At 44.1% G+C, this 13,379-nt stretch overlaps 1 protein-coding gene across 2 annotated transcripts in view; it reads left to right on the forward strand.

The window, feature by feature from the left end:
* The window catches only part of LOC143037858 (histone deacetylase 8-like), a 135,607-nt gene that overhangs the window by 118,037 nt on the left and 4,191 nt on the right, over positions 1-13,379 (forward strand). For both annotated transcript variants that reach the window (XM_076206442.1, XM_076206441.1), the window contains exons 4-9: positions 268-409; positions 2,420-2,526; positions 4,198-4,393; positions 6,389-6,561; positions 8,601-8,698; positions 8,975-9,080. In XM_076206442.1, the coding sequence (XP_076062557.1) occupies positions 268-409; positions 2,420-2,526; positions 4,198-4,393; positions 6,389-6,561; positions 8,601-8,698; positions 8,975-9,080 (822 nt within the window). The remainder of the gene's footprint in view (positions 1-267; positions 410-2,419; positions 2,527-4,197; positions 4,394-6,388; positions 6,562-8,600; positions 8,699-8,974; positions 9,081-13,379) is intronic.

Raw genomic sequence — 13,379 nt, forward strand, 5'->3', positions numbered from 1 at the left:
TCTTATGCATCCCCCTGTGGTAAGGAGGAAAAAGAATTCTGCCACCATGCTTCCCATATATGTTGTAAAGGGGGATTAAGTAGGACTGAGTGATGGGACTAGGCATTTTGCTCTCTGTGTGCTTTTTTCACCTTTGACATATACAATTAAAGAATAATTAGATGATCAATTTTAGATGGAGCTCATTAACTTAGCCTCCTCTTGCTACTTCTACACACTTTCCCACAGCCTTTCCTTTTAACTTTGTAGACTTTTTAATTGCTCCAGGTTTTGATTGCCCTGTGTTGAGTAACATGTGGAAAATTGCAAGTTATCTGGCCGGTAGTTCCCTTACAGCAGCCAATGTTCTTGTTGAGGGCAAAGCCAAGGTGGTAATCAATTGGTGTGGAGGATGGCATCATGCTCAAAGGTAGGCTTTGATTTTAAATGTAATATAACTATACTACATTTCACATCTCACTGACCCAGGGCAGTTGGTGAGATGCAGGGATGACCATCCAGGAAGTGCCAAGATAAGAGGGAAGGGAGGGGGTGGATGAGAGTGGAGTATGTTAGGGATGGAATGGGTGGGAGTGGTTTTTATGCCTTTGGTTTTTTGCTACCTCCCTTATAAGGGGGGGGGAGCCTTTGGTATATATATGTATGTACATATCACAAGCACCACCAAAAGAATTATGTATCTACATACCAATGGACTTCCTCCTTATATGGGAGGTAGCTGGCAAAGACATGCACTTTCCCCCCACCCATTCCACTCCTAGCTGTCATCCATGTTTCCCTCTTATCTTAGCTCCTCTTGGATGATGGGTCATCCCTGTCTCCAGCCCACTGCCTGGGTCAGAACCAACATTGCAAGACACAGCACATCCACAGCAGTGCCAGCCACTTCATTTACACAAAGACCCTCCTTCCCTGTTCACTCATGCAAAGATAAAGATGAGGAGAAATCCCTTTGGGCCATGTCACTTTGTATTCCATTCACAACCATTCTCTGGTGAGCCAGTCGTTGTTTGCAGATGACACTGCTTGTGGCTGGGTCTGAATCAGTTAGTGATGGATATTGGGACGTTATGTGATAGGAAGAAGTTAAAAGTAAATGTGGGTAAAAGGAAGATGATGAGATGTAAAAGGGGAGAGGGTGGCAGCGAGTTGGAAATAAGTCTTAAAAGAGAAAGGCTGGAAGAAGTGGATAGTTTTAAGTATGTTGAGTCCCATATGGTAGGAAATGGAAGAGTGGAGGTAGCAGTAGACTATAGAGTGAAGGAAGCAAGTAAATTGTCTTGGGGGGATTGAAAAGTGTCATGGGAAATAGGCATCTGGGAATGGATGCAAAGAGATTATATGAAGGGATGATGGGGCCTATAACACTGTAAGGGGTAGAGACTTGGAATGTAAGAGAAGCAGAAAGAAGTAATTTAAAATGTGAGATGAAGTGTCTGAGAAGTATGATAGGGGTTAGAAGGTTGGATAGAGTGAGAAATAAGGAAGTAAGGAAAAGAATGGGAATGGACAGGGAACTGGCTGATAGAGCTGATGAAAGATTTTTGGGATGGTTTGGTCACATGAAAAGATTGAATGAAGAAATATAAAAAAAGAATGTGCAAAGCAGAGGTGAATGGAGTTAATTTGAGGGGACAATTGAGGATAAGATGGATGGATGGGGCTGAAAGGAACAAGGAGAAGGTATGTGATAGGGGTAAGTGGAGAATGGTTGTGTATGGATTATATTTTGAAGCTGCCCCAAAGGATTTCTCCTCATCTTCTCCATTTTCCACATGAGGGGACAAGGAAGAAGGGCTGCCATGTAAGTGAAGAGGCCTTGTTGTGGATGTACTGTGTCTTGCTGTGTTGTTTCTGACCCAGGCAGTGGGCAGGAGATAGGGATTAACCTTTATCCACAAGGAACTAAGATGAGAGGAAGACAAGGGTGGTGGATGGGGGTGGGAATAGGTGCTTGCCTTGACTGGCTACCTCCCTTATAAGGGGAAAAGAAGCCCTTGGTATATAGACAGCAGTATGTGTTTGTATTAGTTTACACAATGGTATCAATACAATACAGTCCATTAAAGTATCTTTTATCTAGTACAAAAGGGATATTAGTTTACTATATATATGTCTAAGAATGCATCTCAATAATCTAATCTATACTATATATATGTCTAGGAATGCATCTCAATAATCTAATCAGCATACAGTTATTTGATATAGAATTGATCTTTTAGGAACATAACCCAGTCATAAAACACAGATGACCAGGTCACCACATTATTGAGATGAGGGAAGATCAGTCTGAAAGGCGTTTTCTTCCCTTGTGATCAGAATGTTATGTTGATTTATTGCTTTCCCCGAATCCTTTCTATTATATGATTATGCTTATCTGTATTCTTTCATATACTTGTAAATTTCCTTTCAATTTTAGGGATATGGCGTCTGGATTTTGTTACGTCAATGACATTGTTCTAGCAATACAGCAGCTACGCACCAAATTTGACAAAGTTCTGTATATTGATTTGGATGTTCACCATGGTAAGATATGACAGTATTAGATTCATATTATCAGTACTGTTGATATGGTGTGTATGCTAGGAAATTAGGAATGAAAGTAGTGATAACAAGAGCCACTCATTTCATGTAGTTACTATGCCACAGTTTGGATCTGAATGAGTGATATCTAAGTTATTAGAGGTTGAGTAATTGTTTTTTGTATACAGAACCTCAGAAAAGCTTGTATTATCTAAAAGTTATACTTAATTTAGTTTCAGAAAGATAAGGATACAAGGAAGAAGTAGAAAAACAAGAGGTTATGATACAAAAGGAGGAATTAATGCTGCAGGGAAGGCATATTCCTAAGTTGCGATTACATACATACATACATACATACATAGGGGTTTCCCCCTTACAAGGGAGGTAGCCAAAGTCAAAAGGCATAATTCCACTCCCACCCATTTCATCCCCTCCCACTCCACTCCCAATCACCACCCCTCCCCCCCTCCTCCTTTTCTTGGCTCCTCCTGGATGACAGGTCATCCCTGCATCTCATCCATTGCCCAGGGTCAGAAGCAATCCAATCTCCAATCTCTCTTCCTTAATACTCCTTTCCTCAATCCCTCCTCTGATCCTGCTACAAGCAGAGTGTCATCAGCCAGCAACAACTGGCTTAACTTTAACTTTTCTCCATTTTCTTGAACCATCTCCAATCCCCAACCCATTACCCTTGCATTTACCTCTCGCACCACCCCATCCATGTAACGAATCTATGAATGCTCGCTTCTCCTCTACAACCTTCTTTGCTTCCTCATCCCGCCACTCGCTACCCTTCCTTCCATTTCCTCCCTCCTTGTTCCACACACCATCTTTGTAAGTATAGTTAGGAAATCAGAAAATACAAAGAAAAAAAATATAATTGTGTGTGTGTATGCATGTGCAGAGATAGTATTGGGATTAGGAGGCTGGGAAGGAATAGATGTAGTAAAAGGTGGTGAAGGTGGTGGTAGAAGACAAGCGAGCATATGAGAGGTACAAGAAGATGAGAAAAGAAGCAAAGTGCAATATGAGGTAGGCAAAGAGAAGGGCAGATGAGATAAAAAGATGTTTTGGAAGGAAATGAAGGGAGTGAGGAGGGGTGAGTCAGGTAGACAGGAAAAGGTAAAGGATGCGGATGGAGGGATGTCAATGGAAGCGAGGGTAGTGAGGAGAATATGGACGGAGGATAAGCACATGCATTGTCAAAGGTGACTGAAGCAGTGAGGAAACTGGATTTTTCTTTTCTGTGTTTTTCTCTAACAAAATGTTTAACCCCTTCGATACGATGATGCCTACGTAGGCGTCATGAGGAGCAAGTGGGTACGCGAGGATGTCAATGACGGCGTCTTGATTATATATATTGTAGTTGTACCTGCGTGACCCCCATACTCTGTAAACTGGCTTCATCATGTTTTCTATGGTTATCAAAATTCACAGGTGAAAGAGAACAAGCAATACATCGGTAACTTTATTTTTTATAATTCAAGTATTATGACGCAACATCGCACATCTGGCAGCTAATGCTGCCCGCGAGATATTAGCCTGGAGTGAAGGGGTTAAACATCCTTTGACTTGGCCATTCCTTTTACGAAAAGGAAAACCCCATTGATATATACAATACTTGTATAATTGTGTGCATCTACATTCAGTGACCAGTGCATATCTTCATTACAGGTGATGGTGTTGAGAGTGCTTTCCTGGATTGCCCCAAAGTCATGACTCTTTCTCTGCATTTGTTTGAGCCTGGATTCTTCCCTGGCACAGGTGGCAATAATGAGGTCCATTTAAGCAGGAAAGGACAGTATTCCTCCATCAATGCCCCCTACAAGGCTGCTATCACAGATAAACAATTCATTTACCTATTCGAAAGGTTTGATTTGGTGTAAATTTTGTATAATGTGGTGGTGATATGACAAGTGAATTATATATAGGAGAATGCCTCCTTTACAGGAATTTAAGGTGACTGTGCAGTCATATTTGCCTTGTAGGGTATCCCTGTGGTGGTCCTGTAAAATGGACGGCAAACCTGTCCATTTTCAAACATTTTGATTTATTTTTCTTTTATTTATTTATCATTATTAAAAAAAATTCCGCATCCGACCTAATTATGGACCAAAAGGTCTCCTGTTGGCATGCTCCTCCTTTGTAATCCTTTGTAAAACCTGTCAACCCCATCAGGAGGTGCAGCCTGGAGGGGCTGACAGTTGGTTTTTGGTTTGGGCCCAAAATCTCTCTCAACTTCATCTGTATTTCCTACACTTTTCGCATATGGAAATCCAGCAACTTCTCCCTCCCTCTATCACAATGGTTCTTAACCTGGGGTACTTGTACTCCAAGGGATATGAAAACTTAAACCTTAGGGTACGAGACATGATAGCCAGTGCAATGGTACTGTATATCTACAATGAGAAAGCAAAGCCAGGTTTGTATCACTAATCCTTTTCATATGTTTGCTTTGTATATATGTATTGCATGAGGGGTACGAGAACATTTTTTTTTTTCTATGCCAAGGGTACAGGCACTGAAAATGGTTAAGAACCGCTGATCTAGCACTTTCAGCTGGTGACAGAAACAGTCCCACACTACTACATCACAGACAACAGTCCAGAGTTTCTTCTCAGAGAAATCTGTGGGAGGACCCGTGGACTGTTGTCAGCCACTGTGGGGCTGGGGATTTTCCACTTAACCCCTTCCATACGGTGCCGCACACGTAGGCGTCATGAGGAGCAAGTGGATTCGCGACGCTGCCATATCGGCGTCTTGATTATATTTATTGTAGTCGCCCCTGTGTTTTTACATTCTCCCAAATGCGCCCTTAATCCCATTCTCTGTGGTTTTCAAAATTCGCGGGTGAAAGAGAGAACGATCGATATAAGCGGCGACTATATTTTATGATGCGAATATTATTTCGTTACGTCGTACGGCTGGCATTGGCTGCTGCCCGCGAGATTTAAGTCCCGTATTGAAGTGGTTAATGATCAATCAATCCATTGCCCCTGATCTCTGTGGCCTCCACTTAGTGAAACTCTATCTATATACCATGAGCTTTTCACCTTTATAAGAGAGGTGGCCTAGTGAAACTTGAGGCATCTATTAATTACACTATAGGTTGCTGTAGGTGTTGTTGTTGTTGTTGCTGTAGGTGTTTTAATAGTATGTTGCAGGTGTTACTGATGATTTCTTGGATGTGGCTTTTGTTATTTTATTTCAGAGCCATTGTTCTAGTTTTGTCTAAGTTTGGGTGCTTTTAGCTGCTATTGTGTTGTTACTATGCAGGTATGTTTTTGTCAGGTCTGCATAGGTGACCACTTTAATGTTATGCTGTGGATCTGGTGTGGGGGAGATCACTTGTGATGAGGTTGAATAGCATTGCTCCATTGTATATTCTCTTTTATCTCAGAAATTTTGTTGTTTTGTGTTTCTCTGCACTATCTACCAGTTAAGAAATTCATCACCCATTTCTTGTTGTGGAGATCTGTGAACTTAGTCAAATGCTTTGTTTTTGTATATTGCCACCATCATTTTTCGTTCTGGTCGTGAATTGTTGTTATATCTCTTTAGCACTAGTGTGACACTCTCCCAACTACACACTCCCATTCAACTTAGTTTCAGTCGGTGCCAACACATTCATCTTTCATTTCACAAACATACTGTCTATCTCTTCCCTTTTGCTCTCATCTGTACCACATCCACACATTAAAAGACCCAAACCTTAGGGTTCTGGTTAGAAAACTCCTTCCAGATCCTCTTATGCCTTTGCGTATGATTAGGAAAAAAAAAATCAACTAGCATATTTCTTTCAGTTGCAAGTGACTTGTTAGCCATAGTTTTGCCACCCGTCATATACAGTACATACTTTTTTCAGCCTTCTCCGAGATGTGTACGAGGTATTTTCTCCAGATGTAGTAGTTTGCCAGTGTGGGGGAGATGCCTTGAGTGGAGACCCACTTGGAGGTGCTAACATTACTGAAGTCGCCTACCAGTCCTGTATACGCAACGTTTTAGGTTTGAACAAACCAACTCTGATCTTAGGTGGAGGTAAGAGGTTTAGTGTCACTAGTACTTGCAACTTACATATAAATTAACTCAAATTTGCAGGGAATTCTGTGTTATATTTCAGGAATGAAGAGGCTTTTAATGAATCGAGTCCTTTATTTTTATTATTTTTATTTATTTTTTAAAGAAAGAGGGGAATGTCTGTTGAGGAAGGACGGGAGAGGACAGAAGATAGGGGTGAATGGAGAAAGGTTGAGTATGGATGATGCTGTAATGAATGAGGGGGAGTGAGTGGGGGATGGGGGGTGAGGGAGTATGTATGAGAAGTAAATTGACACAGTCTGAAGGGCTTTTTCCCCATCTCCTTTTCTGCCTGAAGGGATTTTTTCCCATCTCCTTTTCTGCCTGAAGGGACAGAGGTGGGTCACTGAATTAATGAAGCAGCCTTGCTGTGGATGTGCTGTCTCTTGCGACACTGTTTCTGACCCAGGCCAGTGGACAAGATGCAGGGATGACCTGTCATCCAGGAGATGCCAAGATAAGAGGGAGGGTAGAGGGGAGTGGAGTATGTGGGGGATGGAATGGGTGGGAGTGGTTTCTATGCCTTTGTCATTTGGCTACCTCCCGTGTAAGGGGGAAAAAAGACTTTGGTATATATGTGTGTGTGTGTGATATGCATGTCTTGGAGAAGTGATCCAGTTGCTCCCATGGTAGTGTTTTGAGTGTTATGGGTAGGAGTGAGTGCATGGACTTTGACTTGGCTACCTACCATATAAGGGGGAAAAAGCCCTTGATATATAGATAGTCATGCATCATTCAGTCATCAGCTATTCAAAGTCCTCTATTTGATAAAGACATCTCTCATTTTTTTCCACGAGTCACATGACCATGCCAACCTATGCTCATCACTCCTGCATACTTCTGCCTCATCTCTCCACCTTCTGTATGGTCTCTTTTCTATATTTGCCATCTTGTGGTGTTAAGTCAGTAACACATTTGTTCCAACTTGTGGTATAGTGGATTGGCCTAGGATACTAGCATAGAGCAGGGTAACAGTGTTGTGGCATGCCCCAACCAGCAGTGACGCTTCCCATACAAAGACCCTTTGTTACAGCCGACAAGGCCTCTTTTCATACTTATACTGGGCATGGCATCGTCTTTGCCCTGTGTAGCAAAAGACAGCTGCCTCCATGCCAGTCGATACCTGTCTGTTTTCCTATGTATGCATAACCCATACATACATATACCAAGGCTTTTTCCCCCTTACAGGGGAGGTAGCCAAAAAGGAAAAGGCATAAAATCATTCCCACCCATTCCATCCCTGAATACACTCCACACCCCTCCACCCTCCCTCTTATCTTAGCACCCACTGATTAATAAATGCATAAATCGTCCTCCCCTCATTTCACTGTTGTCTGCATGCAAACACTACCATTGACGGAGGGCTCATGATTATTAGTTGGAAAAATTAAGTCATCGTTAGATAGTGGGAGACGTGGTGACTGAATATACTGTCAGTCACTGTCACAATCTTTGCGGCTCCCTGGTAGGAACAATTCCCGAGGAGCACCAATTCGGGGTGGTGGGACAGCACTTGGTCCTTCTTTTCCAGGTGTCTTAACACAAGGAGGTGAAGAGTTAAGAGACCTTAAAATGATATTCATGACTGGTACCTGGGGGAGTTTATCTTTATTCAAGTGCTTTTGTTTGGATGTGTTGTGTGATGCAAATGGTAAGTTGTTGTAAATATTTGATCTTGGCCTCAAAAATGCATGAATAAGCAACAACGTAGCATCACTTAGTGATGACTGCAACCTTTGTATATGGATAGCTAAGCATGCATACATATACCAAGGGCTTTTTCACCCTTACAAGTGAGGTACCCAAAGTCAAAAGGCATAATTTCACTCCCACACAATCACCACCCTGCCCTTCCTCTCATCTTGGCTCATTCTGAATGATGAGTCATCCCTGCATCTTGCCCATCATCCTGGGTCTTGGAACTTGGATAGATAAGCAGCAGGCAATTAGATCCTAACATGCTACTAGAACTAACAGCATCTGTCATTATTTCACTTCAGGTGGTTACAACAGAGTTAACACAGCAAAATGTTGGACAGTTATAACGGCAACAGTTCTTGGGATAAAGCAGCTTCCATCAGAAATTCCTGAACACAAAGTAAGTCTGTCTCTTTTTCCTCTCTCTCTCTCTCTCTGAGGTAGATAAGTGCAGAGGGTAAACAAATTAAATGAAAAGGAAAAAGAGCAATAATATGGGAAGCTGAGAGAAGTGTGGGTGCATAACAGAAGTAGAAGTATTGGCTGAAGTTTCCATGCAGTCAGTACCTCAATATGGGATCTATATAACCTCAATCATTTGTTATTTGACTGATGTCAGTTGTGGATTATATCCACTTTATTCTCATTAAATATAAATTTCATTTCTTTGCCACAGTATTTTCCTGTGTATGGCCCAAGTTTTGAGCTTGAAATTACTCCAAGTCTTAGAAAGAGTGAGAACACACTGAAGTCGCTGAATGATTTGATACATAAGATACAAGGTAAGATAGTGTAAGGGCATTGTAAAGGAGGCATTGGGAAAGAGGGGAATGTCTCTTGAGGAAGAATGGGAGAGGACAGAAGATAGGGGTGAATGGAGAATGATTGTGTATGGATGATGCTGTGATACATGAGCGGGAGTGGGTGGGGGATGGGGGGTAAGGGAGTGTGTGTGAAAAATAAATTGACACACACCGAAGGGATTCTCCCCATCTTCTTTTCTGTATGAGGGGACAGAGAGGGTGGGTCGCCGATTTAATGAAGCAGCCTTGCTGTGGATATGCTGTGTTCTGCAACACTGCTTCTGACCCAGGGCAGTGGGCGAGATGCAGGGATGACCCATCATCCAGTAGGTGCCAAGATAAGAGGGAGGGGGGGGGGGAGTGGTTTTTATGCCTTTGTTTTTTGGCTACCTCCCTTGTAAGGAGGAAAAAGAATTTGATATATGTAAGATAGTGTAATTAATTTATGAAATACAAGTGTGTAGATATATATATATATATATACACATATACCAATGGCTTTTTCTCCCTTACAAGGGAGGTAGCCAAAAAACAAAGGCATAAAATCCACTCCCACACATTCCATCCCCACATACTCTGCTCCCACTCACCCCCTTCTGTCCATCTTATCTTAGCTCCTCCTGGATGATGGGTCATCCCTGTATCTAGCCCACTGCCCTGGGTTGGAAGCAATGTAGCAAGATACAGCACATCCACAGCAATGCTGCTTCATTTAATTGGTGACCCCCCTCTCCATCCCTTCATGCAGAATAGAGATGCGGAGAAATCCCTTTGAGCTGCGTCAAAATATCATTCACACATCATCCATATACAACCATTTTCCATTCACCCCGGTCTTCTATCCTCTCCCGTTCTTCCTCAACAGCCATTCCCCTCTTCCCCAAAGCCCCCTTCACCCCATCCACCCATCTCATCCTAGGTCGCCCCCTCATGTTCACTCCTTCCATACCTCTTTACTAGTCTTTACTCATTCTTTCCATTTGTCCAAACCATCCCAATACTCTGTCATCCACCCTATCTCCCAACTCCCTTACCACCCCCGTTCTACTCCTCATTTCTCACTCTATCCAGCCTAGTAACCCCCATCATACTTCTCAGACACCCATCTCAAACTCCTCCTCTCTATGTTTCATGTTTCTGCCCCATACAGTGCTGTTGGCACAATCACTCTCTCATACAGTCTCCTCTTAGCATCCATTCCCAAATGTCTATTTCTCATTACACTTTTTAATCCACCAAGGCATTTACTAGCTTCTCTCAATCTACATTCTACCTCCACCTCCACTCCTCCCTTTCCTGCCACATTCGCACCCAAATATCTAAAACTATCCACTTCCTCCAATTGCTCTCCCTTAATGTTCACTTCATTCAAATCTGCTGCCACTTTCACCCCTTGTACATCTCATCACCTTACTTTTACCCACATTTATCTTCGACTTTCTTCTTTCACACACTCTCCCAAACTCTGTCACCAACTTGGGGGGGGGGGGCATAACGGAGGGACAGTTGCAGTATAATAAAGTAGCATCTCTTCTCTATGAATTGAGATTTCCTCTACGACAAACAAAAATGATGTATGGCTCTGATCCATAGGGGTGCCCTATATAGACCCTATTGTATCAGCTTCATGCTACTGAGTAGATTTCAACATCACAATAACATGCAGCCAATACCCCAAACTGGGTATATATATATATATACATAATTTATATTGCATACAGTCAACCTTTAACACTTGGTTTAGGGGACAAATCCCCACAAATGCTAAAAAACAATAAATTGTCATTCCCCTTAAAAATATCCCTGGACAGCCCCATTTACACACACATGCATACATGGTGTATAACTGAAGGAAACACTGTATGCATCCTTTAAAAGAAAAAATCTGAAAATGAATATTAAAGATATAGCAGTAGTAACATGGGTGGGGGCCCATCACCTTCTTCAATTACTTAGGGGCTGCTCCAACAGGTAACTTCACTGCTATCTTGGGGTCCGTCACAAAAATGTAATTTTCGCAGGAAAATTAATTTTTCCCTGATACAAACCTGAGGTACTCCTTACCCAAGGATACGCGGCGCGTTTCTACCGCTAACACTGTGTGTGCTTGAAAACACCTCACTCCGAGGGTCTGGGCAACCATTATCCTCAGTAAGGGGCCCTCCTGGGGCAAGGGGGGCCCCCCCTCCCCCCACAAGGGTAGGAGGGTAGAAGCTCCATTGTCTGAGCCAGGTATGAAATTAGTCATGAGGGTTGACAGGCCAGGGAGAAGGAACTACTAGCGGGGTGGATGAGGAGGGCCATTAGAGGTAAGGAGTACCTCAGGTTTGTATCAGGGAAAAATTAATTTTCCTGCGAAAATTACATTTGTTCCGAAGAATACAAACTCTTCGGTACTCCTTACCCAAGGAGACTTGGACTTAGGGGGGAAGGAAGTATTTGTCTAGCCTGGGAAACCCTTGTAAGGAGAAAATGTAGAGTGCTAAGATCTACGTTGACCAGACCCTTATACATTCCCCGAAACTGTGAAGGGCACCTGGATCTGTTCCCAGAGTGGAGACAGACAGGGCATACTCACTTTGTACCCCTTGTAGGGCTCGAACTGATTCTCTTGGAATGCTTGAAAGCCCTCGGTGAGGTAAGGGAATGTAGGAGTACGAGAAGGACTTGAGATAGGTATCCCCGTGGTTGCCGATCCAGAACTTGGATGAGGCTTCAGGGTTGGCTGTGTGCCATTGGTACGGGGTATGTTATCTCAGGACTTCTTGGGCGGCCACTATGGGGCCTAGAGAGAAGGTCCCTAAGGATTCCCACATGACATCTTTGAGGTAAAAGGAAGTGAACGTAGTCTGGGACTTCCATATACCTGCTTGAAGGACCTGGTTGACTGACCGATTCTTTCGGAAGACTAGGGAGGGTCCTATTGCCCTGAGGTCATGAGCTTTTGCTCCAGGGTAATCCGTGGGGCTCGAGGCGTAGGCCCTGCGGATGACTTCCTTGATCCAGTAAGAAATGGAAGTCTTAGTGACAGGCTTGGGTGTACCCCTGGTAGAGACGAACAGTCTTGGCAAGTCTGGTCTAAGATGCTTCGTCCTCTTGAGGTAGGTCCGGATAGCACGTACCGGGCATAGGACCATTTCTGCATGTTCGCCCCCTACAAAGTCGTCCAAGGAAGGAATACTAAAGGACCAGAATCTAGGGTCGGCTTTGGCCGGATCCTGGTTTTTGGCAACGAATTGGGGCAGAAAAGTGAAGGAGACCTCTTGCCATCCTTTCGAGTGGGCGACTCGATAAGAGATGGCATGCAACTCCCCGACCCTCTTGGAAGAACGCCAGGGCCAAGAGAAAGACTGTCTTCAAGGTGAGGTCCTTGAAATTAGCATCTCGGAGGGGTTCGTAAGGGGGGCCCCGCAGAGCGTTGAGGACTAATGCCACATCCCATGGAGGAGAAGTGATCTCCCTGGGTGGGCATGATTTTCTGAAATGTCTGAAGAGCATGGAAATTTCTGGAGACAGGGCTAGATCCATGCCCTTCAGAGAAAACACCTGATTAAGAGCTGCCCTATAGCCCTGCACTGCCAAGAGGGAGATCTTCTTGGACTTCCGGAGGAAGTGGAAGAAGGAGGCAATCAGAGGAATGGTGGCTTGCTCTGGGGCTATTGCTCGGGAGTGGCACCATTCTGCAAAAGCATTCCACTTCCCTTGATAAAGGGCAGCTGAGGAAGAGCGAATAGGGGAGGACATGCCTTCTGCCACTTCTTTGGGGAAACCCTTCTCTAGGAGGATCCGGACCATAGTCTGAACGCGTGAAGTGCCAGGGCTGACGGGTTCTTGTGCCAGGCCCCGTTGACTGGTTGATGTAGAAGGTCGGGTCTTCCCTGAAGGGCCAGGGGCTCCTCCACTGCTAGCTCGAGGGCGTCTGGAAACCATGGGGCTTCCGGCCACCAGGGAGCGATCAAAGTCATCCGAAGGTTGGATGCGGTTCGTACTCTCTGGAGCACCTTCTGGAGCAAGGGGAACGGTGGGAAAGCGTAGGTGTCGAGGTTGTCCCAGCTTTGCAGAAGAGCATCCTCTCCCGCTGCCAGCGGATCCGGGAGAGGGCTGAAATACACCGGGAGCTGGTGGTTCCATCTGGTGGCGAAAAGGTCCACCAGAGGGGAGCCCCATTTGTTGATGAGGAAGGTCGCCACTTCCGGATGGAGGGACCACTCCGTGCTGATTACCTGACTCCTTCTGGGATGTAGCGAGCTCTGAGTGTCACTTGGAGGTTCTCGGCTA

This window comes from Oratosquilla oratoria, chromosome 23, assembly GCF_046742065.1.
Source record: "Oratosquilla oratoria isolate Oo_2021 chromosome 23, ASM4674206v1, whole genome shotgun sequence".
NCBI lineage: Eukaryota > Metazoa > Arthropoda > Malacostraca > Stomatopoda > Squillidae > Oratosquilla > Oratosquilla oratoria.